At 51.3% G+C, this 24,113-nt stretch overlaps 3 protein-coding genes across 3 annotated transcripts in view; 2 read left to right on the plus strand and 1 right to left on the minus strand.

Annotated features, from left to right (window-relative positions):
• Positions 1-12,802, plus strand: part of P3H3 (prolyl 3-hydroxylase 3) — a 13,118-nt gene extending 316 nt beyond the window's left edge. The window contains exons 1-15 of the mRNA XM_023741504.1: positions 1-164; positions 1,087-1,239; positions 1,559-1,751; positions 1,835-1,966; positions 2,452-2,588; positions 3,521-3,610; positions 4,971-5,023; positions 5,152-5,219; positions 5,333-5,457; positions 8,121-8,222; positions 9,886-10,036; positions 10,289-10,406; positions 10,508-10,583; positions 11,956-12,096; positions 12,268-12,802. The exon at positions 1-164 is cut by the window's left edge and continues 316 nt beyond it. Coding sequence (XP_023597272.1) covers positions 1-164; positions 1,087-1,239; positions 1,559-1,751; positions 1,835-1,966; positions 2,452-2,588; positions 3,521-3,610; positions 4,971-5,023; positions 5,152-5,219; positions 5,333-5,457; positions 8,121-8,222; positions 9,886-10,036; positions 10,289-10,406; positions 10,508-10,583; positions 11,956-12,096; positions 12,268-12,432 — 1,868 coding nt within the window. The 3' untranslated portion in view covers positions 12,433-12,802. The remainder of the gene's footprint in view (positions 165-1,086; positions 1,240-1,558; positions 1,752-1,834; positions 1,967-2,451; positions 2,589-3,520; positions 3,611-4,970; positions 5,024-5,151; positions 5,220-5,332; positions 5,458-8,120; positions 8,223-9,885; positions 10,037-10,288; positions 10,407-10,507; positions 10,584-11,955; positions 12,097-12,267) is intronic.
• A 1,477-nt stretch (positions 12,803-14,279) lies between these two features.
• Positions 14,280-19,478, plus strand: GNB3 (G protein subunit beta 3). Its single transcript, XM_004387225.1, has 9 exons — positions 14,280-14,336; positions 14,604-14,642; positions 16,213-16,319; positions 16,397-16,460; positions 16,584-16,746; positions 16,847-16,913; positions 16,995-17,196; positions 18,272-18,488; positions 19,372-19,478. Exons 1-9 carry the CDS (start codon positions 14,280-14,282, stop codon positions 19,476-19,478), a joined length of 1,023 nt encoding a protein of 340 aa, XP_004387282.1.
• Positions 19,479-21,663: 2,185 nt separating this feature from the next.
• CDCA3 (cell division cycle associated 3) lies at positions 21,664-23,397 on the minus strand. The gene is made up of 5 exons (XM_004387226.2): positions 23,232-23,397; positions 22,848-22,977; positions 22,322-22,615; positions 22,083-22,186; positions 21,664-21,983 (listed from the first exon to the last, which is right to left on the minus strand). Exons 1-5 carry the CDS (start codon positions 23,349-23,351, stop codon positions 21,828-21,830), a joined length of 804 nt encoding a protein of 267 aa, XP_004387283.1. The 5' UTR covers positions 23,352-23,397; the 3' UTR covers positions 21,664-21,827.
• Between the last annotated feature and the right edge of the window lie 716 nt (positions 23,398-24,113).

Here is a 24,113-nt window from a genome sequence, read left to right on the forward strand (position 1 = left end):
GGCCGCTCCTCCGCGCCACACTCCGCCGCGCCGAGTGCCTGACACAGTGCGCCGCACGGAGGCTCGGCCCGGGGGGCGCGGCGCGGCTCCGCGTGGGGAAGGCGCTCCGGGACGCTTTCCGCCGCCGGGAGCCCTACAACTACCTGCAGAGGGCCTATTACCAGGTGCGGGCCGGCCCGGGCCACTTCAGGAACCCGACCCCTACCCAAGTTGCTGTCCTACTCGGAGCTCACCACTAGAGGGCAGAATGCTTGCACCGCTGACTGGGGTGGGGCTGTGGGGGCGTACGCGGCCCCGTACATTGAGTAGGTCCTACCCAGTCCACGCCAAGTTCCTCTTGTCCGAAGGCGTAGGGAGGGTGCTAGCAAAGTTGAAATGGGGGGGAGGCCACGAAGCAGGGCGAGAGTAGATTGAAGATGGAGGGAAGGAGTCTGAAATTTCATTTTAGTTTACGTGGAGGTGAGCGCCCCTCCTTCCTCGGAATATAGCGGAGGGGGTGGGGGCGAAACCGGCCGGCGGACGGGAGGTTTAAGGAGGATGGTTTGAATGGGAGCTTCCGCTTGGTACACGAGTGAGCCCTTTGAGAAGGTAAGAGGAAGGGGGGTAATGCTGAGGGGCCCCTGAGGCCAGCTTTCTTAGGGGCGGAGCTGTGGATGCTGCCCAGCTACTGGTTTTAATAGCTGCTGCCTACGTGGCTGGGGGGGGCGGCGGGGGGCACTGGTTACACACACCTCAGCTCAGGGTCCTAGAGATCTGCGGGTTTTGCTAGTCGTTCAGGTCTCCCCCCATTTACCCAACTCACTTAGCCATCACTTCCACCTTGTCTCCCTAACTGAGGCCCTGAGGCCCATCTGCCTCTGAAGTCTTCAGGCCCCCATTCCTTAGCTACCAGACTCCTGAGAGGTCCAGCATGCTGGTTTCTAGGGGATCTGGAGGGTGGAGGGTGGGACTGTTCTGAATGACAAGTCTTCCATAAGGCTCTAGGGGCAGTCCCAGAGTGTGTGTCTGATCTGGGGAAGTTGGTGACTGGGCAGAGGTCTGATACCCGCTCCCTGAGGGGACTGACTCCCGTATCCTTTGACTCAGCTTAAGAAGTTGGACCTGGCAGCAGCCGCAGCACACACCTTCTTTGTAGCGAACCCAACACACCTGCAAATGCGAGAGGACATGGCTAAGTACCGCCGCATGTCGGGAGTTCGACCCCAGAGCTTCCGGGACCTGGAGACGCCCCCACATTGGGTGAGAGTCTCAGCACCAGCCCTGTCCTGTCCCCCAGCCTTTGACTGGCTGGATACACAGGCCTCACTGGATGGTGGCCCTATGCAGCTTGAACATCAGGAGACCTGGGTTCTGGTCCTGAGTGATCATGGCTGGGGAGTCTTCTCTGGGGCTTAGTTTCCTTTCTAGAGGATCACTAAAGCCCAGTGTTCTAACATTCTTATTCTGAGGCCCACCTCTGCCTTCCCCAAATGAGACCAATGCCCCACTCCCCTTCTGCTTCCCAACCCTGCCTGGCACACCCCAGCATCTCAGGTGACTGACCACCCCTCCCCAACAGGCAGCCTATGACGAGGGCCTGGAGCTGCTTGGGCGCCAGGAAGCAGGACTGGCACTGCCCAGGCTGGAGGAGGCCCTGCAGGAGAGCCTGACCCAGATGCAGAGCTGTAGGGCTGGCTGTGAGGGGCCTGAGGAGCAGCTGGAGGAGGAGGAAGGCACCGGGAGCCAGGGAGGCCTCTATGAGGCCATTGCAGGTAAGGGGCTAGGAGTGTGGGAATTCAGGGTGCCAGAGGAAGGAGCACACACAAGTGTAATGGCTCATGTGTGTCCTTCACAGGGTACTGGATTCGGGTCCTGCAGTGCCGGCAGCGCTGTGTGGGGGACACGGCCACACGTCCTGGTCGCAGCTCTCCTGTCCCCGACTTCCTTCCCAGCCAGCTGAGGTGGCTGCACAAGGCCCATGCTCAGGGTCAGTTGGAGAAGGGTGGGCCTTGGAGGTGACTGGGGTTGGAAATGGGGGGAGTGACTATTTTCCCCCGACGGCATCCTGAGCCTCCTGTCTCCACCCCTCCCATCTGTCTCTGGATCTGTAGTTTTACTGTCAGGGCTCCATGGGGACCATCGCTTCAGGAGGACTCTGATTGCTCTCCTTCTTTGGCACCATTGTGAAAAGCTCAGGAGATGGTCACAGGGCTCCTTCTGCCCTTGCTGCTTCTCACATTCCTTTATTTCTCCTCTCTTCTTCCTCTTTGAACTCTGCCTAACTAAGGTATGTTTGAGTAAGCTTTTGAAAGCAGCAGTGGATGAGCATGTCTGATAGATGGGAAGGGGGCTCTTGGAATTGGTTGGCATTGGGAAACCATCTTCTCCAGCTCTGTCTCTGTCCACCTGTCTCTGCCTCTGTCCAAGGATCATTGCTGTTCTCCCCACCCCACCCTGGTACTCCATCTCCAGTAGGGAGTCTGTCCCAGGCTATGGAAAATGTCCTGAGTGTCCTGCTCTTCTACCCGGAGGATGAGGCTGCCAAGAAGGCCCTGAACCAGTACCAGGCCCAACTGGGAGAGCCGAGACCCGGCCTTGGGCCAAGAGAGGTAACACCCCCTCCCCACACACACCCCTTGTGAAGTAATCCTAAATCAAACAAACATGCTTGAGAAGTAGCCTGGACCTGAACCCACTCCCACATTCTGGTCTGTCTTAGTTATCTGGTGCTGCTGTAACACAAATACCACGAGTGGGTGGCCTTGAAGAGCAGAAATACTTTCTCATGGTTCCAGAAGCTAAAAGTCCAAATCAGGGTCTCGGCCATGCTGATTCCTTCCTTGTCAGTAGCACCGTTCCTTAGTTCCTTGGCTTGTAGACGATCTTCACATGGAGTCTGTCTTCCCCCATGTGTGCATGCCTCTGTGTCTAATCTGCTGTTTTTATAACTTACAGGTAATTTATGTTTAGGATCTGCCCTACACTTGCATGATCTCGACTGATTTTTATTACCGCATTACATTATGGAAGGTGATTATATTAGATTGTTAGGTGATTACATTTCATTACTTTAGATATGAGCTAATTACGTTAGATTACATCAACAGGTGTAGGGGTTAGGATTCCAACACATATTCTGGGGGAACACAGTTTAATACATAACATGATCTCTTACCCGAGCACTCTAGTCCCTGACCCCACATCCAACAGCTGACTTCTGTCTTAACTCCTGGTTCCTCCCTTCAGATTGTACTTCTGAGTCCAACCCTCAGCCCCAGTCTTCTTCCCTTAGCCTCACTCCTGCCTGTTCCACCTTCTGCTCACACACAGGCATGCATGCACGCACACACATTCACACACACAGCTCCATTCATTTGAGCCCAGACACTCTGAAGCTGCTGAGGGAGGAAAGTTGAACCGAGAGGCACAGTGAAGGCTTTAGCGGCAGGGGCTGCCCTGCTCTCCTCTAGCCTTAACTTCCCTGCCCCGCTTAATTTCTTGTCTCGTATCTTCTTCCCACCATCCAACTCCCCCTGCTCAGGACATCCAGCGTTTCATCTTGCAATCCCTGGGGGAGAAGAGACAGCTCTACTATGCCATGGAGCACCTGGGGACCAGCTTCAAGGATCCTGTGAGCAACCCCCCTTTTCTCTCATCACAACCCTTGTACCCCTCAGCACTCCCAAGCAGGGAGATTATAGGAATGCCCTACATTTATGTCACTTCAGTTTGCAACAATATCTCCCATGCTATAGCTTATTTCGTTTTTCCACAATCCTGCAAGGCTTGGAGAGGAGTCTGTCATTCCAGTTTTACAGGGACAGAAACAATGTGCCTGGTAGTTAAGAGCAGTTTGGGGGTCATGCAGGCCTGATTGTCAGTCCCTACTCTGCCCCTAATAAGCTCCGAACCTTAACTTGCCTTAGCCTCAATTTCCTTAACTGTAAAATTGGAATACTCACACCTCTCTCATAGGGCTGTTGAAACCATATCATTTGATATAAAGTATGAAAGGCTCGAAGAAGCCCTGGTGGTGCAACAGTTAAACCGCTCAACTGCTAACCAAAAGGTTGGCAGTTCAAACCTACCCAGCAGCTCCATGGGAGAAAGACCTGGCAATGTACTCCTATAAAGATTGCAGCCTAGGAAACCCTATGGAGCAGTTCTACTCTGGCACATGGGGTTGCCATGAGTCGAAATTGACTTGATGGCACCTAACAACAACAGCAACATGGAAGGCTCTGTTGCTGCTTCTTTTATTACTCTTCTTGTTGTTATGAGAGGAGACTGAGGGGCAGAGGTTATTCATAGATGGTTCTCTATAGCATAGCGCAGGGTTTTTCAACCTCGACACTATTAACATTTTGGGCCAGATCACTCTTTGTGGGCAGCCAGGGGTGGAGGGTGTTGGTGGCGGTTCTGTGCATGTTAGGATGGTTAGCAGTATCTCTGGCCTCTACCCAGTAGATGTCAACAGCACCCCCTGAGTCATCACAAAAAAGTTTCCAGACATTGCCTAATGTCCTCTGGGGGTGCCCAATCACCCTGGTTAAGAACCTGGTTAAGAGTGTAGACTCTGAAGCTAGTTCAAATCCCAACTCTGTCACTTACTAGCCATGTGCTCTTTGGGCTTGTTACTTTACCTCTGTGTGTCTCAGAGTCCTCAATTTTAAAATGGGCACATTAATACTATCTATTTCATAGAACTATTGTGACTATTAAATGATGAATTCCACTTCCACGTATAAGCTCTTAGAACAGCACCTGGCAAGTAGTAAGTGCAATGTAAATTGTTTTTGTTGTTAATATTACTATTATTATTACAGAGCTTGACCCAGAGCCCAGGTCCCTGATAGTGATTCCAGGCCTTTCCCCACCTCTGCCTTTCCCTCTGGAAGCAGGAGAACCTTAATGTGATAGTTCAAAGTCTAATGTCAGGGAATCCAGGGGCTAGACTCGGTGGGTGATGGAGTTTTTCCTGACTGTCCCAGGATCCCTGGACCCCAGCAGCTTTCATCCCTGAGGCACTTAGAGAAAAGCTCAGGTAGGAGATGCCCTGTGGTGGGAGGGGCCTGGCCTGAACTGGAACGTGGGGGAAGGGGTACTGGGAGCTGGTTCTGGGAATGATGGGTCTGTCCTGTGCATCCACTGAGCATGTCTCTCACCCCTGAGAGAGGATCAGGAGAAGAGGCCTTGGGACCATGAGCCTCCGCAGCCAAAGCCCTTGACCCATTGGAAGGGTGAGTTTCTGGAAGGGCAGGAAACAGGAGCCTGAGGGCCTGGGGGCTGCCAGGTACTGCTGGGCCTGCCCTCAGGGGATGCGCAACTACCTCCACCCTGTCCTTCTCTTCAGATGTCCTTCTCCTGGAAGGAGTGACCCTGACCCAGGATGCAAGGCAGCTGAACGGGTCAGAGCGAGTGGTGTTGGATGGGCTGCTCACCCCAGCAGAGTGTGGGGTGCTGCTGCAGCTGGCCAAGGTAAGAAGACTGGTGAGTAGGTGGCACAGTCGGCTTTAGGGATCCTCAGGCACAGCTGCCTGCTTCCTGGCTCCTGGTTTGTGCCCTCCCCCTGACTCTGTAGCTAAGACTGTCTTTGCCTCTGCCTCTCGAGTGTGGACAAGTTCCTTTTCCTCTTAATTTACCTGACATGAGGTGGATATTATTTACAAGGGAATTTTGCTAGAAAGTGAGAGGAGCAACAAAACAAAAAATGTGAAGGCATAAAAATGTGTGAGTTTGCGGATAAGGATCCCTTGGTCAGCTGAGAGTTAAGTTATTGGCTTGGCCAATGGCTCAGCAGACACATAGGCTCCTTTCCCATGCATTGCATCCCTCTTAATCTGGATTGAGTGACCCATGCTCACGAGGGTGTCTACCCTTTTGTGAATCTTAAATCTTCAGTCCTCATTCTGGGCTAGTGTTCAGTCTACACACATTCATTGAGTACATGCTGTGTACTAGAAACTACTAGGTTCTGTGGAGAGGAGAAGGACCCTGCCCTTTTGGAGCTCACTGTATAGAGAAGAAAACAGACATGGAGACATGTAATTTAAGTGGGTAGTAAATTTGATAAAAGAAGTATGTACTAATCCAAGTAGAAGCACCAAAATGGAAATTCCTGGAAGGCTTACCATAGAAGGTGACATTTGAGCTCCACCTTAAGGATGAGTTAACCAGGCAGAGAAGGGGAGAAAAATGAGTATAACAAAGAGAACATGATGCATTCTGGGAACTGCAATAGAATGTAGGGATTAAGAGCATGGGCCGGCACCAGTCATTATTACCTGTGTGACCTTGGGCAATTTATTTTAAGGTCTCTGAGCCTAGTTTTCTCATCTGTAAAATGGAGATAGTCTTTTTGCCATGGCTATTGTGAAGATTAAATGAGTTAGTACATGGTAAAGCTCTTAGAAAAACATAATGCTTAGCAAGTGTTAGGTGTTCTGTTATCATCAGGCTTCAGTGTAGGGGAGGAGTGAGGAGGCCAGAGGTGTAGACAGTGGAGAGATGGTGGAAGGATCTTCTGTAGACACCAAGGAATTGGGCTTTATTTGTAGATCGTGGTTGGCTATTGAAGGATTTAAGGAGGAGTTGACTTTCATGGGGAGCCCTGGTGGTGCAGTGATTAAGCGCTTGGCCACTAACTGAAAGGTTGACAGTTTGAACCCACCAGCTGCTCCACTGGAGAAAGATTATAGCCTTGGAGACCCTATGGAGCAGTTCTACTCTGTCTTTATAGGGTCACTATGAGTTGGTTTGGTTTTTGGTTGACTTTCATGTTCCTGTGTTAGGTAGATCCCTCTAGTGGCAGTGTGTAGAATGCAATGGGAGAGGAAACACTAGAAGTAGGGGAGACTTAGGGTGAGGCAGGAGGGCCACTGCCTTAGATCAGGTCTTTATTTCAAGACGATGGAGAGAAGGAGACAGATAAGAAGTATTTAGAAGATCAAAGATAGTGAAATTAAGGACTAAATCTATGTGGAAGATGATGAGAAGATGGAGTCAAGGATAACTCCCAGGTATCAGACTTTCTTTCTGTTCCTTGATTACACTAAGCTTATTCTGGCCTCAGGGCCTTTGCAATTGCTGTTTCCTCTGCCCGAAGCATTTGTCCCTCAAATATTCAAGTCATTCCTTATCATTTTGTTTCAGTTTAGATGTTACCTCTTCAGTTAGCTGTCCCTGACCCCCTGAGTACTCTCAGGGTTATAGCCCTGTTAAAATTGTCATCGTATCATTTATCAGCACCTGAATTGATCTTACTCATTTATTTATTTAATTTTTTATCTTAAAATATAAGCTCCGTGAGAGCAGGGAACTTTTCTTGTTCACAGTTCTATCCCCAGTGCCTGGCATATACTAGGTACTCAGTACAAATTTGTTGAATGACTTAGGCGACGGGGTGGTCTCTCAAAAATGAGGTCTGTATACAGGGCTAACTAGGTAGTGGTATTTTAACTGAGATTCAGAAAGTAGAAAGAAGAATGGAGGTGGGGAAGGGAATGATCCTCGTTTTAGACATCCAGATCCATCCAAATCAGGTGATGAAAGTCCTGTATGTGGTTGAATATTCGGGGGTCAGCATCAAGAGGTGATCGAAGCCCATGGGGTCTGTAGGTTCACCAAGAGAGTAGCAAGTGGGAAGAGGCCAAAGAGTGATACTTTGGCAGATGGTGTTTGCCCACCTTCCTGCCAGGACATGGCCTGACTATCGAACTCCCTGTTAGGGGCCTGTTTTCTAGAGAGATTCCCCTATACTTAGCTCATTTGTGAATCAAGGATGAATGGTCAACATCTTCCTGCTCCAGCCCCCCGTTCTGACCCAGCCCCTAGCTGTCCTTACCCTTTCAGAGACCCCTCCTCGCTGTGGGAAGCTCTCCAGAGTTCTGTCCTCGGTCCCCTTAGTGAGTGGATTTCAAACCTTTACCAGAGTGACAATACAGACAACCATGAAGATAGTCATTCTATGGGAAAGAGCAGGAGCTCAGGAAAGGGAGCCATAAGAGGCTATGAGTGTACCTGGCCACTTCTGGGGAGTTGGAGGCTCAGAGGGAAGGTCTGATAGCCTCATGGGCAGTGAGGTGGCCAGTAGCCTGAGGACTGGGGAGAATGACTCCTAAGTAAACTCCTTCCCCATTTAGGATGCAGCTGGGGCTGGTGCCAGGTCTGGCTATCGTGGTCGCCGCTCTCCTCACACCCCCCATGAACGCTTCGAGGGGCTCACAGTGCTCAAGGCTGCGCAGGTGAGGAGGCACTCATGCCCTAGTCTGATGCCCAGAACTGGAGAAGAGGGTATGCAGGAGGCTGGTCACCAGGGCCTGGGCTTCCCTGTGGAGGAGTTCTCCAGGAGCTGAGAGTAGTACCTGAGTCCTATGCCCAGGGCTGGGGAAGGAGGTGTTCCAAGACCTGGGTGGGGTCTAAGTTGTTGTCATAGAGGTGACAGAAGGAACTGTTTGGGCTGAGGGAGAGAGCTGGTTGCTGAGAGGTTCCAAACCCATGGTGCATGACATCACTAGGGTTGGTGTCACCCAGTGCAGTAACTCATGGTGTCACCCCCTCCCATGGACCTCCTCCCGTACCAGACCATACGGAATCTTTAATAATGTTTTTTGTACTAATGTTACTCGTCAATTATAATCGCTGAATATAATGGCAATAGTAGTGACATAAACAACTAGCAAAATTAAAATTACAGCTTTAAATTACAATATTATACACACAGCCTAAATGGATATTTACATAGTTTCATGTGGTTAAAGTGAAAATTCGGTAAGAAAATAATAGAATTTGAAGTAAAAACGTTTAAGAACTACATCAAAATTATGTTTGTTTTAACATTGAACTTTACTGTTACATGAGATGTATTAATGGATTAGGTTTGCATAATCAATAGCAGCCCAAATAATGTAAAAGTTGTAGACATATGCATATGGAAATATATTCATAAATGGAATAATACCATAAAAATAAACAGGAACAAATACACAAGCATTTCAACACTTAGTGAACATCTCGACTAAATATGTGGTAAATATGGTTGAAAACTGCTTAAATATAATATTTCTTAGATTATATGAATACTAACAACAAAACTTTTGTAAAATCTTTCTACATTGAATTATAGCATTATTAGTTACAACATTATTAGTAACTGGGTGGAAGCCTTTTTCAATTTTTCTCCTTCTCCTTTAATTACTATTCATTCTCAAAAAAAGTTATTGATATAGGTTCACAAATACTAATCACCACAATATAGTAGCTGAAACACCAGAAATTTGACAAAATCAGTGACTATAAAAACAACCAAACTCATTGCCATTGAGTCGATCCTGACTCATAGTGACCCTATAGGACAGTGTAGAACTGCCACATAGGGTTTCCAAGGAGTGGCTGGTGGGTTTGAACTGCTGACCTTTTCGTTAGGAGCCCAATGCTTAACCACTGCACCACCAGGGCCCCTATAAGAACACTGGCAGCAACAAAAACAACAGGGCGGGCTTCTAGCGCATATAGACGAAACCACGTGATTCAAAGCATCATTGTAATTGGGTGATAATGACAGCTTTGACTGGAGTGCGTTAGAAGGTTCAAAAAGTAAATTAGCATAGAATTTTAGCCTTGTAGGTGTATTGATACATGTAAGCTGGGCTCATGAAAAATGTTTTCGTTGTTATAACTAACTACAGAGATATTTTATAAAAAATAATAAATTTCTGCTGAAACACTGCACAAAAATTTTGTTTTTCTCATTTTGGTGTCGTCCCCTCTGACAGTGTCACCCAGTGCAGTCTGCACCCCTCTAGTGATGCCACTGGTGGAGAGCAATGGAAGTGGGGCAGGGGCTAGGACTGAGACCACGTTTCCATTGCTGCCTTCCTGTCCTGCCCTTCCTTTCGCCCCCTGCAGCTGGCCCGGGCTGGGACTGTGGGCAGTCAGGGTGCTAAGCTGCTTCTGGAAGTGAGTGAGCGCGTGCGGACCTTGACAGAGGCCTACTTCTCCCCGGAGCGGCCCCTGCATCTGTCCTTCACGCATCTAGTGTGCCGCAGCGCCATAGAAGGTAACCGCTGGGAACCCCAACTGCTCCTCCCCAATCTCAGGCCCCTGTCTGGCACTGCACACCCTCAGCCCCCCAACCAGGGTGGGCTTCATTCCTCACTCCAGAAAGACCCCACCTCCCCTGCTCAGGTGGGGACCTGGCTCCTCTTGCCAGCTGTAACCCCGGGAGCTGCTGGGTGGATGATATGAGCCCACAGGGGCGGTAGTTGGGCATGGGGCACAGAGGTGTTCGCCAGTCTCCTTTGCATCCTAGGAGAGCAAGAGCAGCGCATGGACCTGAGTCACCCAGTGCATGCAGACAACTGCGTCCTAGACCCTGACACCGGAGAATGCTGGCAGGAGCCCCCAGCCTACACTTATCGTGACTATAGGTGGGCAGCCCCTCCAGGCATCAGGCAGGCGGGCAGAGAGAGGTACCCCGCAGCAGGCCCGAGCTGGGGTCTCACTGCCTCCTGTCTTCTTCCCTGCCCAGTGGAATCCTCTACCTCAACGATGACTTCAAGGGTGGGGACCTGTTCTTCACGGAGCCCAATGCCCTCACTGTCACGGTACATGGGTAGGGGATATGGGGGTGTGACAGGGAGCCAGCTGTGGGGTCAGGATTCAAAACAGAAGGTTCCCAGAGGCAAATGCAGGGAAATGGCTGGGAACACCTTAACCCTTTCCCCTCTGGGCCTCGAGCCCTGCTTGCCACTTCTCTGTGTTCAGGGGCCTGAAGCTGGGCTTTCCTGGCAGAGGTTGATTAAGCCTCACCGGTAGACCTCTAGTGGCCCCTCCTGACCCTGCCTAAGTGTTTGCCTTGGCTCCTAAAGGAGGGTGGGGGGTGAAGCACAGCCTGCAGGGCCCTTCCAGGATCCCCACGTCCCTGTTCTAGGGATTTGGGAAACTTGAAAATACTCCTTCCTCCTCACAGCAAAATGAGCATAGTGGCTAGCAGCATAGCTGCTGGGGTCATCTAGACCTGGGTTCAGGTTTGTGTTCCTAACCTTTCTGAGTTCAGTTTCCTAAATGGGGGTGATAATAATAGTACCTATTTTAAAGAGTTATTGCAAGAAGTCAACTAGGTAATGCACCTAAAAAAATAAGCCAGTGCCCGGCAAGAATCAACAATTAATAAATGTTAGGTGGTATTATTACTTTCTCCTTATTCCTGGATCATGGCAAGTTCCAGGTAGAAACTAGGTGCTAGAATTGGGTAGGTGGAGAGGGGCAGTGATTTCTAATTGCCTCTTGCTCTGTCTTAGGCCATTACCTCTTTGCTTCCTTACCCCCCCAAAAACAAAAACCAAACCCACTCCTGTTGAATCGGTTCTGACTCATAGTGATCCTGTAGGACAGAGTAGAACTGCTCCATAGGGTTTCCAAGGCTATAAATCTTTACAGAAGCAGACTGCCACATCTTTCTCCCCAGGAGTGGCTGGTGGGTTCAAACCGCTGACCTTTCAGTTAGCAGCCAAGTGCTTAACTACTGTGCCACCAGGGCTCCTTCCTTACCCTCCAGCTGCTGATAATCCAGGCCCTCCTTGAGGTGAAAAAAATGTCTCCCAAGATCCTTATCCCCCTCTGCCCAGGATCTGGCACTGCATCCACACCCTCAGACTGCTTCACACCCTGGTTCAAAAGGTTGAAAATTTAGGGCACCCCAGGGGAGGGGAGACCAACAGGAGACCCTCAGTGGAGGCCCCTTCTCCCTACGGCTCCCAACTCCTCTAGCCTCCCTCTGGGGTTTTTGCTTCTCTAATTGGAGCCGATTTCCTATTTGCCACAAGCTGGTGCCTGAATTAAGGAGTGGCAAGCGATGGTCAAGAGAGTAGACCCTCTCCGTGCACCCCCCTTCCAATCCCACCCTGCTCTTGGGAGAAAGAACCGAGCTCTCTGAGAGGGCCCATCCCTGGGGCTGACCCTGCCCTTGCCCCCCAGGCTCGGGTTCGTCCTCGCTGCGGACGCCTTGTGGCCTTCAGCTCTGGTGGAGAGAATCCCCATGGTGTATGGGCTGTGACACGGGGACGGCGCTGCGCCCTGGCACTGTGGCACACGTGGGCGCCTGAGCACAAGGAGCAGGTGAGGGGTTGCTGGGGTAGGAAGGTATGTAGGTTCTCCTGGATGTGAAGTGTGGGCTGGCAATGTTGAGAAAGCCCAGAGGTGAGGGGCAGGGGCTGACATGCCCCAGGGAGGGTCCTTGGGGCAGGGTGGACTGTAGGGGATTGGCTCTGACTTTCCTACCACCCCTAGGAGTGGGCAGAGGCCAAGGAGCTGCTGCAGGAGCCAAAAGAGACTGAAAAAGAGGAGGAGGAAGAAATGCCCACCAGAGACCCTGCCCCAGAGCCCCCCAGCCACAGGCTTCAGCGGGTCCAAGACAAGGCTGGGAAGCCGCCTCGGGTCCGGGAGGAGCTGTGAGGGGCTGCACCAGCTCCTTGAGGATGTGGCCATCTGATACGTGAAGGGCCACCTTGCTGCCAAGACCAACTGAAAGCCCTATGTGACATCAGGAGCAGAACAGCAAGTGCTGTCCCTGCACTCCCACCATCTTCTGATCTACAAGGGCCGTCCCAGCCCAGGCCTCAGAGGACATTGCACAGACTTGCACAGACTAGCCCAGAGCTCACCAGGCCTGGCCCCAGCTGACCAGTCATTGGCCCTGGAACGGACAGAGGACACCATGCTTTCCTGAACAGAAATGGCAAGGGGCAGGGGACTGACTGCTTTAAATGAGGAGGATGGGAGATGAAGGATAACCTTGCTCTCCTCCCAGCCTGAGCAATAAAGAACATGCAGATCCCTCAGCCAGGGGCCCGGTTGAGTGTGTCATGGGTTGTGTGGTTGCTGAAGGTGGGGGTGGCTGTGGCTAGCCTGGGAGAAGACAGGTGTCTTGGGCCCCCTCAGAGGTGGGGCCACTCAAGCCTAAGATTTGTCAGGGAAATCTCGGCCACCTGCTTCCCTCATGCAAATGCACCCAAGCCCCTGACATCTGCTTCCTGGGCTCTACCTCTAAGCCCTGTCTTCCCTGAGCTTGGCTGAGGTTTGGGGCAGCCAGGCCCTTCTGGCTCCTGCCTTCACAGCCCCAGTAGAGCCCTGTGAGTCATGGGGGCAAAGGGGGGGCTCCCCAGACTGGGAGCAGGGGTCAGGGTTGCCCTCCACTTACAGTCTTTTCTCCCAACCACCCTTCTGTCTGGATCCCCTGTACCTCTCCCTGCCCCACTCTAGGATCAGACCCAAGGGCAGCTGGTTGGGGTTTGTTGAGAAGGAGGATTATCCAGATCAGTCCTTTCTAATCTCAGCTCCTGCCTGCACCCTCCCCATAGTCACCATAACCTTCTTCCCCCACCACCCTGAGCTAAGGAACAAAATTTGGGGTGTTGACAATAGGGCCACCTTTCACAATCGTTTCATGGCTCATGGCCTGGTTGCTAGGTGGGCCCTGACTGCCAAGATCATCACCACTGGTGGGGGCCAGGCCTGGGGGCCACTGGTGCTGTGGTTGCTACTGCTCCTTTGCACCCCTTCCAAACCCCAACCCTTAATCCTCACAGCTTTGCTCTAATCTCACAGGGCCTGATGCTCTTATCTGTGCCTGCAGAGAGAATGACCAGGGAAGCACCCCATCAACTGTCAACCTCCCTCCCTCTCAGGCTGGTTGTGGGGGGCTGCTCCCCTCTAGTTCCATACTCCCAATCCCACCCCTCCCCTGGGCTCGGCCCAGGTCTCTTGGAGCTGCACACCACCCTCCCTGTACTCTCCCTGCCCCCATCCCTGCCAGCTAATTTAATTTGCCTGACGTCCTGGCTGGCCCTACCCTTCCCTGTCACCACCCTCCCCCCCAGCTCCCCCTCATCCCAGTCAGGGCCAGACCAGGCCAACTCCTCTGGCAGCAGAGTGGGGCAGGTGACTTGCGGGCATTGCAGCTAAGGGAGTGAGGAGGTGACTGGGAACCGGAGCTGAAAACCTGGGAGAGGTCCAGTCAGAGCCCAAGTAAGAGGGAGCTGGCTGGGCTCTGTGCTCTGGGGCTGGGGGGCTGCAGGGGGGGCTCATGCAGGGCTGGGGCTGGATGCACAGGACTCCACAAACTTCCCAGATGGGCAGGGTGCATGGGCAACCCAGTCATTTTCCTATTTCATAACATGGGCTCCAGCCCTCATGAGGAGTCCAGGGTAGGGTGTGAGGGACATAACATGGCCCGCTGGGCTTCCCCAACACCAATCCCACATTCCTGGCAGGAGCAGGAACAACTCCTTGACCTCTCAGCCATGGGGGAGATGGAGCAATTGCGGCAGGAGGCGGAGCAGCTCAAGAAGCAGATTGCAGTAACCCAGAACCCTCCCACTGGGAAGCCCCAAAAAACACAGAACCAGGGACATGAGGGAGTGTGGCATGGGGACGGGGGCTGGGTTTGCTCTAGTGACGCCTTAGAGACCACTGGCCTGGAAATGACCAGAGACTTCCTGAACTTGAATCTCATATTGGAGACTCCCTCAAACCCCAGAGCCCCAAGCCCACCTACTTCAGAGGCCCATGCATCCACCCACCCCTACCCTGCCCTTTCCCTCCTCTGATGTTTGCTTCTCCCCTAGGATGCCAGGAAAGCTTGTGCTGATATTACTCTGGCAGAGGTGAGACCTCTTGTTCCCCTGAGGACAGGGCATGAGGGGTGGGAATGGGAACTCCCTGACCAGCAACAACCAGGTACTGAGCTTGAGGTACAGCATGTCCTCAGAATGAGGAATGGCGTTCATTCATTCATTCAACAAACATTTAGTGAGAGCCTGGTTGTACAGTGGTTAAAGTGCTCAGTTGCTAACCAAAAGGTCAGCAGTTCGAACCCACCAGCTGCTCTGCAGGAGAAGGATGTGGCAGTCTGTTTCCCTAAAGATTTCAGCCTTGGAAACCCTATGGGGCAGTTCTACTCTGTCCTATAGGGTCGCTATGAGTCAGAATCAACTTGATAGCGGTGGGTTTACTCTGGGCCAGGCACTGTATTAGATGCTAAAGATACCAAGATGCAGACACTGTCTCTGTGCTTGTCCATAAAATCAGTGATTCCACCCCTCTGGCAGGATCATAAGGATGAAGAGAATGTTGAAGGTACTTTGTAAATCACAAAGCCCTACAGACACTAGTGCTAATAGTTGTCTAATGCAGTATTTCATCAATTGTAAGGTACACATTTTTTCATTCTGACACCTCTGAAATCAAGATGCATACAACAATGGATGATGCCTTATGAGTACAATTGGCGGCATTTTTTCTTTCTCACAACCAAAAAAAACCAAAGCCATTGCCGTTGAGTAGATTCCGACTCCTAGCGACCCTGTGGGACAGAGTAGAACTGCCACATAGTGTTACCAAGAAGCTGCTGGTGAATTCGAACTGCCGACCTGTTGGTTACCAGTTGAACACTGAACCACTGCGCCACCTTTCTTAGTGATATGGAAAATAATGGTGCTTCTTAGAGTTGATGGTATCTTATATTGGATTAAATATATTAATAATAGGAGCAAACATTTACTGAACACATACTTTGAGCCAGATACTGGACTAAATTGCTTACGTACTAATCTCATTCAATTTTCATGACAACCCTGTGAGGTGGGTGCTATGATAAGCCTCATTTTGCAGATGAGGAAACAGGCTTAGAGAGGTTAAGAAACTGGCCCAAGATCACAAAGCAAGTAAATGGCAAGTCAAGTCTGTTGATTCTGGAGCCCCAACCTAAGTCTAGAAGCTGGTTAAGAGTTTACAGGGCAAAAGACCACAAGTTCCAAGAGGTGCAGTCCAGGGTCATGGTGACACCCTGGGTTACTCAGTTAAAGAGTTGGCCAGGCTGCAGTGGTGGGTTTGGGAGAGTCCATTGTGTGCATCTCTTCCCAAGTCCAGGTTCAGTGACCTCACGTTGGTAGCCTGAAACTGGCCCAGCTGGGAGTATTTACGTCATGAAAACCACCCACCAACTGCCCTCACTCTTCCTCACCCCCTGCTGGAGAGGAGGTTGTTCAACACTTACAACACACCACTGGCGCTGTAGTATCTGTCTCCCACTCCAGGGCAGGGACTTATTTCTCTAAGGCTGGGGCCCTGACCTAGAGCCTGGCACAGAGCAGAAATTTATACAAATCAGTGGCTGCAACACAGATCTGGGCACATCCCCTGCTCACCTGATTTCTAACGCACTTTTCTCTGTAGCTGGTGTCTGGCCTAGAGGTCGTAGGACGAGTCCAGATGCGGACGCGGCGGACACTAAGGGGGCACCTGGCCAAGATATATGCCATGCACTGGGCCACTGACTCCAAGTGAGGCTTGAGAGGGCCCAGAGGGAGAGGGGAGGCAGGAAGGAGATGCTTGGGTGACATGGCTACCCTCTTCCCAGGCTGCTGGTAAGTGCCTCGCAAGATGGGAAGCTGATCGTGTGGGACACCTACACCACCAATAAGGTACCAGCCCTGCCTCCCTGACCACCGAACCCTTCCTGGGGGCAGTATTCCTGCCCTTCTCTACCCCTCCCCACCTGGAACTCAGCTCAGGTCCTCCTCTACCCAAACCTGCCCTCCCCACAGGTGCATGCCATCCCACTGCGCTCCTCCTGGGTCATGACCTGTGCCTACGCCCCATCAGGGAACTTTGTGGCATGTGGGGGGCTGGACAACACGTGTTCCATCTATAGCCTCAAATCCCGTGAGGGCAATGTCAAGATCAGCCGGGAGCTCTCTGCTCACACAGGTGAGCAGACCCTGTCTTTCAGTCCCAAGTGTTCCAGGGAGCCCCAGGCCCCTGGTGAACTGTGACTGCAGCCAGTCCCTGCCCTTCTAACCACCCCCAGGTTATCTCTCCTGCTGCCGCTTCCTGGATGACAACAACATTGTGACCAGCTCTGGGGACACCACATGGTGAGGACTGACACTGTGGGTGCTGGGGCTTGGTAGGCAGTCCTATCCTTTCTCTGTGACGGCCTTCCTCCCTCCCGGCAGTGCCCTGTGGGATATTGAGACCGGGCAGCAGAAGACTGTGTTTGTGGGACACACGGGTGACTGCATGAGCCTGGCTGTCTCTCCCGACTTCAAATTCTTCATTTCGGGGGCTTGTGATGCCAGCGCCAAGCTCTGGGATGTGCGGGAGGGGACCTGCCGTCAGACTTTCACAGGACATGAGTCAGACATCAATGCCATCTGCGTGAGCTCCCATCCCTGTTCCATTTCCCCAGGACCACCTCACCCCACACACAGCTTCTTCCCCTCCCGTAGCTCCCCTAGCCCTATGCTTTTTATTTTGAAATAATTTCACCTTACAGAAAAGTTTCAAAGCTAATAAGAAGAATCCCCATATACCCTTGGCCCACAGTTAACATTCACTAACAGTTAGCATTTACCCTATTTACTTCCTCATTCTCTCTCTGAAGAGAAAATAGATAGATATACACACAGATGTAGGTATAAGTAGATTATTTTTTTCTGGGCCTTTTGAGAGTAAGTTGCAGACATCATGCCTCTTTACCCCTTAAATACTTTGGTGTGTATTTCCTAAAAAACAAGGCTATTCTCTCACATAACCACAGTATAGGTCTTAAAATCAGGAAATTTAACATTGCTATAATACTATATTCTAGAGTCTATATTCAGATTTCACCCATTTTCTCAATAATGTCCTTAATAGCAACTTTTTTCCTGTCCAGGATCCAGTCCAACAACACGTATTGCATTTCCTTGCCATATCTCTTTAGTCTACTTTAAACTGAAACACTTTTCCACCTTTTTGTCTTTCATGACACTGACATTCTTAAAGAGTACGAACCAGTTTTATGTAGACTTTCCCTCAATCTGAGTTTATCTGATGTGTATCTTGAGTTCATCACGATGAGATTCAGGTTATACATCTTTACCTGGCCCTAATCCACACCCTGATCCAGCTCCACTTGTGAAGCAGAGGAGCCATGTGACTGGGTAAGCTGTGGAGCTTGCTGTCGCTTGCCACATGGAAATGATGCCTGCCTGCAGCTCTGTAGTGAGGAACAAATGAGGGAGTGTAGAGGAAGCCAAGGGCATGCAGCTGGTGCGTGATAAATGTTAGTGGTGAATAATGAATGATGCGATGCGGTGGCTACTTCTCATCCTGTGTTGGGGAAGGGACAGGCAGAGATGCTGACAGAAGCAGCTTGCCCTGGAGCCGTAGGGTGGGAGCCAGGGAATGGGCAGGAGAGGCAGCGGCTGTCCCAGGTCTGAGCCCTGACCCCCTGTCCCTGCACCCTCAGTTCTTCCCCAACGGAGATGCCATCTGCACAGGCTCAGACGATGCCTCCTGCCGCCTGTTTGACCTGCGGGCAGACCAGGAGCTGACTGCCTACTCCCACAAGAGCATCATCTGTGGCATCACATCTGTGGCCTTCTCCCTCAGTGGCCGCCTGCTCTTCGCAGGCTACGATGACTTCAACTGCAATGTCTGGGACTCCATGAAGTGCGAGCGCGTGGGTAAGAGCCAGCCCCACCTACTGCCACCTCAGCGAAGGACCCTTCCCTTTCTATACTCTCACACCAGCTCCCCTTGTTGGGACCCATTTATTACTGTCCATTAATTACTAGGTAACTCTGAGCCCTACCCCTAGAGTCCAGTACCCCTTGGCTCCCAATCTGTGACTATCTTCCCTCAAGGAAAAGTTGCTACAAGCATTCTTCTCCCCTGCCCAGTACCATGTCATCCCCAGTTCTATGGACCTTGTCTGTCTAGTCAGTTCTGGGTTCTTGAGGTTTCAGAGAAAGGGCAGCCTTGAGGAATTATGGAAGAGAGCAGACTTAACACAGATCTGGAGTGACCTGAGGGCCCTGACTCCAACCTAGGGGCATATCTAGGACCAGCCTGGCCTAAAGTTGAATCAGGTGGTATGGCTGCTAATCTTGGGAGAGGCCACGTGCTGAATGAATATAACGCTGGCCAGAGTCAGGATCCAAATCCTAACTCTGCTGTTTACTTTCTGAGTGTCCTGGGGTGAGTCTCTGGGCCTCAGTTTCTTCATCTGGAAACAAGGGGCTAGGACTAAAGGGTTACTTTGCCTGTTTTCCAGCACCCATCAAGTTAGAGGGATACCACCTTACCCCCTTGCTTTTCTCAAAGCACAGGGATACTTCCAACCTTCCCTGTCCCTCCTCGCCGTAAGCCCTGCCCCCATCCTATCCCAGGTTCTTGAGAGATTGGCCTCAAGTGAAATCCCTTTTCTTAGGGTAAACCTCTTCAGTCTTTTCCAGGGGCTGAAGAGTCCGTTGCTCAGCCTACCAACCCAGGATCCCTGTACACACATAGGCACTCCCTTCCACAGCAGTGCAGGGAGGCAGGCTGACCCCTTTCCTTCTTCCTCAGGCATCCTCTCTGGCCATGACAACAGGGTCAGCTGTCTGGGGATCACAGCTGATGGAATGGCTATGGCTACTGGTTCCTGGGACAGCTTCCTTAAGATTTGGAACTGAGGAGGTTGGACGAGAGTAGGTGGAAGCCCATGAAGACACTCAGCTGCAACCCCCTTTGAGGTTTTCTCTTCTGTATTCCACTGCCACTCCCACCAAGCTTTCTCTCTTGAGGGCAGTGGGGAGTGTGGGGAGTGTGCCTTTGGGAGGCAGCATCAGGGACAAAGAGGCATCTCCTCCCAAGGCCTTCCCTCCCACTGGCCTGACAGCCTCCCACTTACTGAACAAGGACAACTGACCCCTCTCCAGCCCTTTGCAGGCCCAGCAGGCTTCCAGTTGAGGTCCTAGAATTCCTCCTTGACAGCCGCTACCTATGCCCAGACCTAGGTGGTACAGATTGTTCAACCCTGTTGACTATAGCTCTGACCTTGTGACTGTACCTCTGGCCTCCTTCTCCTTCACGCTTTCTCCTTTTTCTATCGTCTTTTTTTCTCTCCTAACCCAAACACATTGCTGTCAAGTCGATTCCAACTCATAGTGAGCCTAAAGGACAGAGTAGAACTGCCCCATAGCGTTTCCAAGGCTGTCATCTTTACAGAAGCAGCCTGCCATATCCTTCTTCCATGGAGCAGCTGGTGGATTCGAACCATCATCCTTTTGGTTAGCAGTCGATCACTTAACCATTGCGCCACCAGGGCGCCTTTTCGCTTCTAAAGCACCTGCAATAAAGTGTAGCACTGTGGTATGTCTGTAATGTTTGCCTCTATCCCCCTTCTATTCCCAAAACACCTGAATCTCATTTCCTCCTCTTCACCCTCCTGGTTCTTCACTCTTAATGGGAGGCAGCCCTTGCCCTTCTTATCAAGGAAGCTCAGGGGCCTGAGCCTAAAGGCTCCCCTTTCCACGTAGATTATTCGGGACTAGAACTCCATGGGGCCCCATTGCAATTCTAGACTCCCCTAGAGAAAACACCTGGAGAAGATAAGCCCCTTCTCTCTGAGGCATGAGGGAGCTGGGGTAATAAACTGTTTATTGTGCTTGTCTGCAGGTAAAGCCCAGAGTCAAGATGGGGCTAAGTAACAGGGGCCACAGGGCATAATGGTTTAGCGAAGTTATTCTCACAGTAGCAAAATCATGGAGGACAAGGAGAAGAAATGGACTTGGTCTCTAGCACAAGCCTAGAACTGAGACTCCACTCTGTCATTCAGTCAATAAATGTTAAGTATTATCAATGGGAGGCATTGTGCTAGGCCCTCAAGGAGCTAAAGACAGCAAATAGGCAATGAGGTGCAATAAAGCATTGCAGGTACAATGATAAAGGCTGGTACCGGGCAGTTGAGGGGTAGAAAGGAGGGTGGAGGCAGAAGCCAAGCCTTAAATGGAGGGAAGCCTGAGATGAGTCAGGGGCAGAAGGTATTCACCAGGTGGCTGGGAAAGTGTGTGTGCAACAGGTCACTACAGCCTGCCTATGGTGTGTATGTAGAGTTATGCTGAGCAAGAGTCAGATTATGAAAGGTCTTAAATGCCAGGCTAAGGAATCTAGACTTTATCATAAGGGCAATAGGGAGCCATTAAAGAGTTTGGAGCATAGTAGTACTATGATCAGTTATGCCAATCATGGAAAGTTGTGTTTCTCAGAAAGGTAGCCTTAGCAGCAGAGTAGGTTGATAAACTGAAGCGAGGGGAGTCTGGAGCCAAGGTAGGGGGCAGGTGGCAAGAGTGATGGGGACAGACGGGTAAGGGAGGGGGATGGGAATGAGACTTAGTGATCAAGTGCTAGGATGTGGGATATTGAGAGGGAAGGATTGCAAATGATGGCCAAGGTTTTGGTTTGCATAACTGGGTGAATAATACAGTTATTCACAAGAAATGGGGAACAGGGGATGAGGGATAGCTTTTGGGGGAAGATCATAAATTCAATTTTAGACAAACTGACTTTGTAGTGCTTATGAGGTAGCTGGATAAAGGTCACGGTTAGAGAAACCTGGAAGTTACCAGAATACAGGTAAGTGATAGCTAAAGCCATAGAAGCGAACACCTGGAGAGAGCAAGAGGAAAGGGCCAAGGATAGAACCCTGGGGGACACCAGGATTTAAGGGAGGAAATGCAAGAGAGGCTTGGAGTTATCAGTGAGGGAACACGAGCACTCCAGGATGCCATTCAACATACGGACGACCCAGCACAAGGTTTAGGCATAACATTTAAAAACATCATTTTAAATCACTTCCTTTAATATACAAGAAACACATAAGACACAAAGAAAGCCCAATCAAACTCTCAGTCTCAGAGTTGGTAGTTTAGGGGGAGTCAAAGAAAACAAGCCATTTCTCAGTACCCCAGGGAAAGAAGGGGTGAGAGGACACAGGACATCACTAGGCCCCAGGTGATTCCAGTGCTAGGGCCAAACAGGGCCTAGTTCTCTACCAAGGGAAAGTGCTGATTTTCCTTGTCATGGTCCTGGCCTTGCTCCCATGCTCGCCCTCCAGTTTTCAGAAGTCGTCCAGTTCCCAGGATGGTCACTTCTTTTAGTTCTCTAACATTTTCACTCAGGGGAGAAGGCCACTTACCCTGAAAAAGGCAGTGTGTGAGTGGGAAGAGCCAGGAAAAAGGGCCTCCCACCTTCTGGGTTGGATTTCCTAGCCATTGCTCTCACCCTCTCTCCCTTACCTGTCGTGGTGTCAGGGTCCCAGGGGAGTTGTCATCCTGCAGGATGGTGAGGGGGGACCTCCCTAGTACCTTGCCATTTGGCTTCCGTCTATTACGATTAGAACCTAGGGTGGGTAAGGAGTTAAAGCAAGGACCCCATATTAGAGGCTTCCAGTTTATGCCTCCCACATATCCTTGGACATTAGCCCAGCACATTCTCCTAATTTCTCTTCCCTACACCTTGCCCTTAGATTCTGTACCTGAAGATCGGGGAGTCTCAGGGTCTCTCAAGGGCTTGTCTGAGCCCCGGCTGGCCACAGCGGTTTCTGTGGGCTGTCCTGCTTCCTCCTTGGAAAACACCTGTTTGGAGGGGAGCTCAGTTTGGCTCAGAGGTGGCATCTGGTCCTCAGCGGATAATTGGGTGCCCAGAGGCAAGTCCAATTCAGAAGATGAAGGTGTCTCCAGGGGCAGAACAGACTTTGGGGAAAGATTTGATTTGGGGGCTTCGGTGTCAAGTACTTCACTAAGCTGCTTCACCAGTGGGCTTGGAGGTTCTAAAGGAGACAGTGAAGTGGGACAGTGACTCTCTGATACAAATCATTCAGCAAAGAGAGAAGGGTACAGGAGCCTTGGGACTCATGCCCAGGTGGGTGAGAGAGTGGGAAGAGAGAAATCAAGGCGAGAGGGAGCAAAATGTTGAGAAAAGAGTGAGGTGAGTTCAAAGCAGGAGGATGGAGTCCCCTTTGAGGAGTCCTGAGAGGCCCACTCCCTGGGCCCAACACTTACCACTGGTGCTGGTCTTCATAGGAGTCCGTGCAATGCCAAGGGTAGGAGAGCGGGGATCGGAGTCCTGAGTCTGATTAGGACCCTCCAGCTGTTTCCCTGATGGTAGGCTAGGTTGTGGAGAGCTTTCCACCTGTTAGGACCACAGGCTAGAACAAGTTTGGGCCCTGACTCTCCTCTCCCCAGGTGCCTAGCCTCAGGCCGATATTCCAGGCAGGAATTGTCAAAGTTCTCAGACCTTCAGCCTACCCCACACAGATTGAGAATGTGGAAAATAAAGCCTCAAAATAGGAATGGTAGAGAGCATGAGGGCTCTCTCAGAGCCAGGTAAGGCTGAGCCCAAGAATTCAGTTTCTCTGCCCCCCCCACCCCCCTCGCCCAGAGTACCTGGATGGGAGTGCGCAAGATGCCGGCACTAGGTGAACGAGGGTCCGCCACTCGAGCCAGATGCTTGTTGTGCGGCGGGGGCCGCGCTGGAGTGACTGGGACGCTCTTGGCCAAGCCCATCTCTACCAGGAAAAGTAGGGTGGGGCAGGGCCCGGCCCGGGGCGAGGAAGGGGTGTCTGCGAGAAGCGACTCAAGTCTCAGTCCTTACCGCGACCATGTCCACCTTTGACCCCAGATTACCCGACCTTCCCAGTGTCCAGCTGAGGAACCTCCCTGCCGCCGTGCCACAGGCCTCTGCGGAAGTAATGACTGGTGCAGCTGACAAGAAGGCGCATCCTTGGCCTCCCAGGACCTCTAAATTTATTCAAACCACTTACCGGGCCCCAATGCCACCTTTGGGTCCACAGGCGCTCGAGCCTCAACTCCCAAAGCTGAGTTTCAAACCTCCCGCCACGCCCCCTACCTTGACTCTATTGGCTGAGCCGAGGTCGGCTCTCATAGGCCCGCTCTCTGAAGATAGGCATTGGGCTGGAGGACGTCTATCAGCGAGACACTGGGGCCAATGGGCAGAGGCTTGGCCTGCCTAGGGTGACGCCTCCTTGATAACGGAACTTCCGTTCAGTGCGAGGCTGCGAGTGGTTCACCGTGACGCTTTTGAGACCTCCAGTTTCAAAGACAAATCATTTTATTAACCAAAAAAATCATGAATTATTACGCTATTACGTACAAAACCAGTTGGAAATGGAGTTATGATGGTTTCTCCTGAGACGAGAAGGATAGTAATCGTTATCGGTAGAAGTTATCAATCGCTCGACACTAATCCTCTCAAACTCCACCTCATTGGGTAGCCCTTTTTCAAATACTAAGAAGACAAGTGCCTTA

Source organism: Trichechus manatus, unplaced genomic scaffold, assembly GCF_000243295.1.
Source record: "Trichechus manatus latirostris isolate Lorelei unplaced genomic scaffold, TriManLat1.0 scaffold00182, whole genome shotgun sequence".
Lineage (NCBI taxonomy): Eukaryota > Metazoa > Chordata > Mammalia > Sirenia > Trichechidae > Trichechus > Trichechus manatus.

Excerpts from the sequence above, each read along its gene's own strand:
- GNB3 (XM_004387225.1), top strand. The coding sequence starts at position 14,280 with ATGGGGGAGATGGAGCAATTGCGGCAGGAGGCGGAGCAGCTCAAGAAG. Across the intron at positions 16,914-16,994 it reads AGCTCTGGGGACACCACATG|TGCCCTGTGGGATATTGAGA; the intron begins GTGAGGACTGAC and ends CCCTCCCGGCAG. Across the intron at positions 18,489-19,371 it reads CATGAAGTGCGAGCGCGTGG|GCATCCTCTCTGGCCATGAC; the intron begins GTAAGAGCCAGC and ends CTTCTTCCTCAG.
- CDCA3 (XM_004387226.2), bottom strand. The coding sequence starts at position 23,351 with ATGGGCTTGGCCAAGAGCGTCCCAGTCACTCCAGCGCGGCCCCCGCCG. Across the intron at positions 22,616-22,847 it reads TATGAAGACCAGCACCAGTG|AACCTCCAAGCCCACTGGTG; the intron begins GTAAGTGTTGGG and ends TGTCTCCTTTAG. Across the intron at positions 22,187-22,321 it reads TGAGACTCCCCGATCTTCAG|GTTCTAATCGTAATAGACGG; the intron begins GTACAGAATCTA and ends TACCCACCCTAG.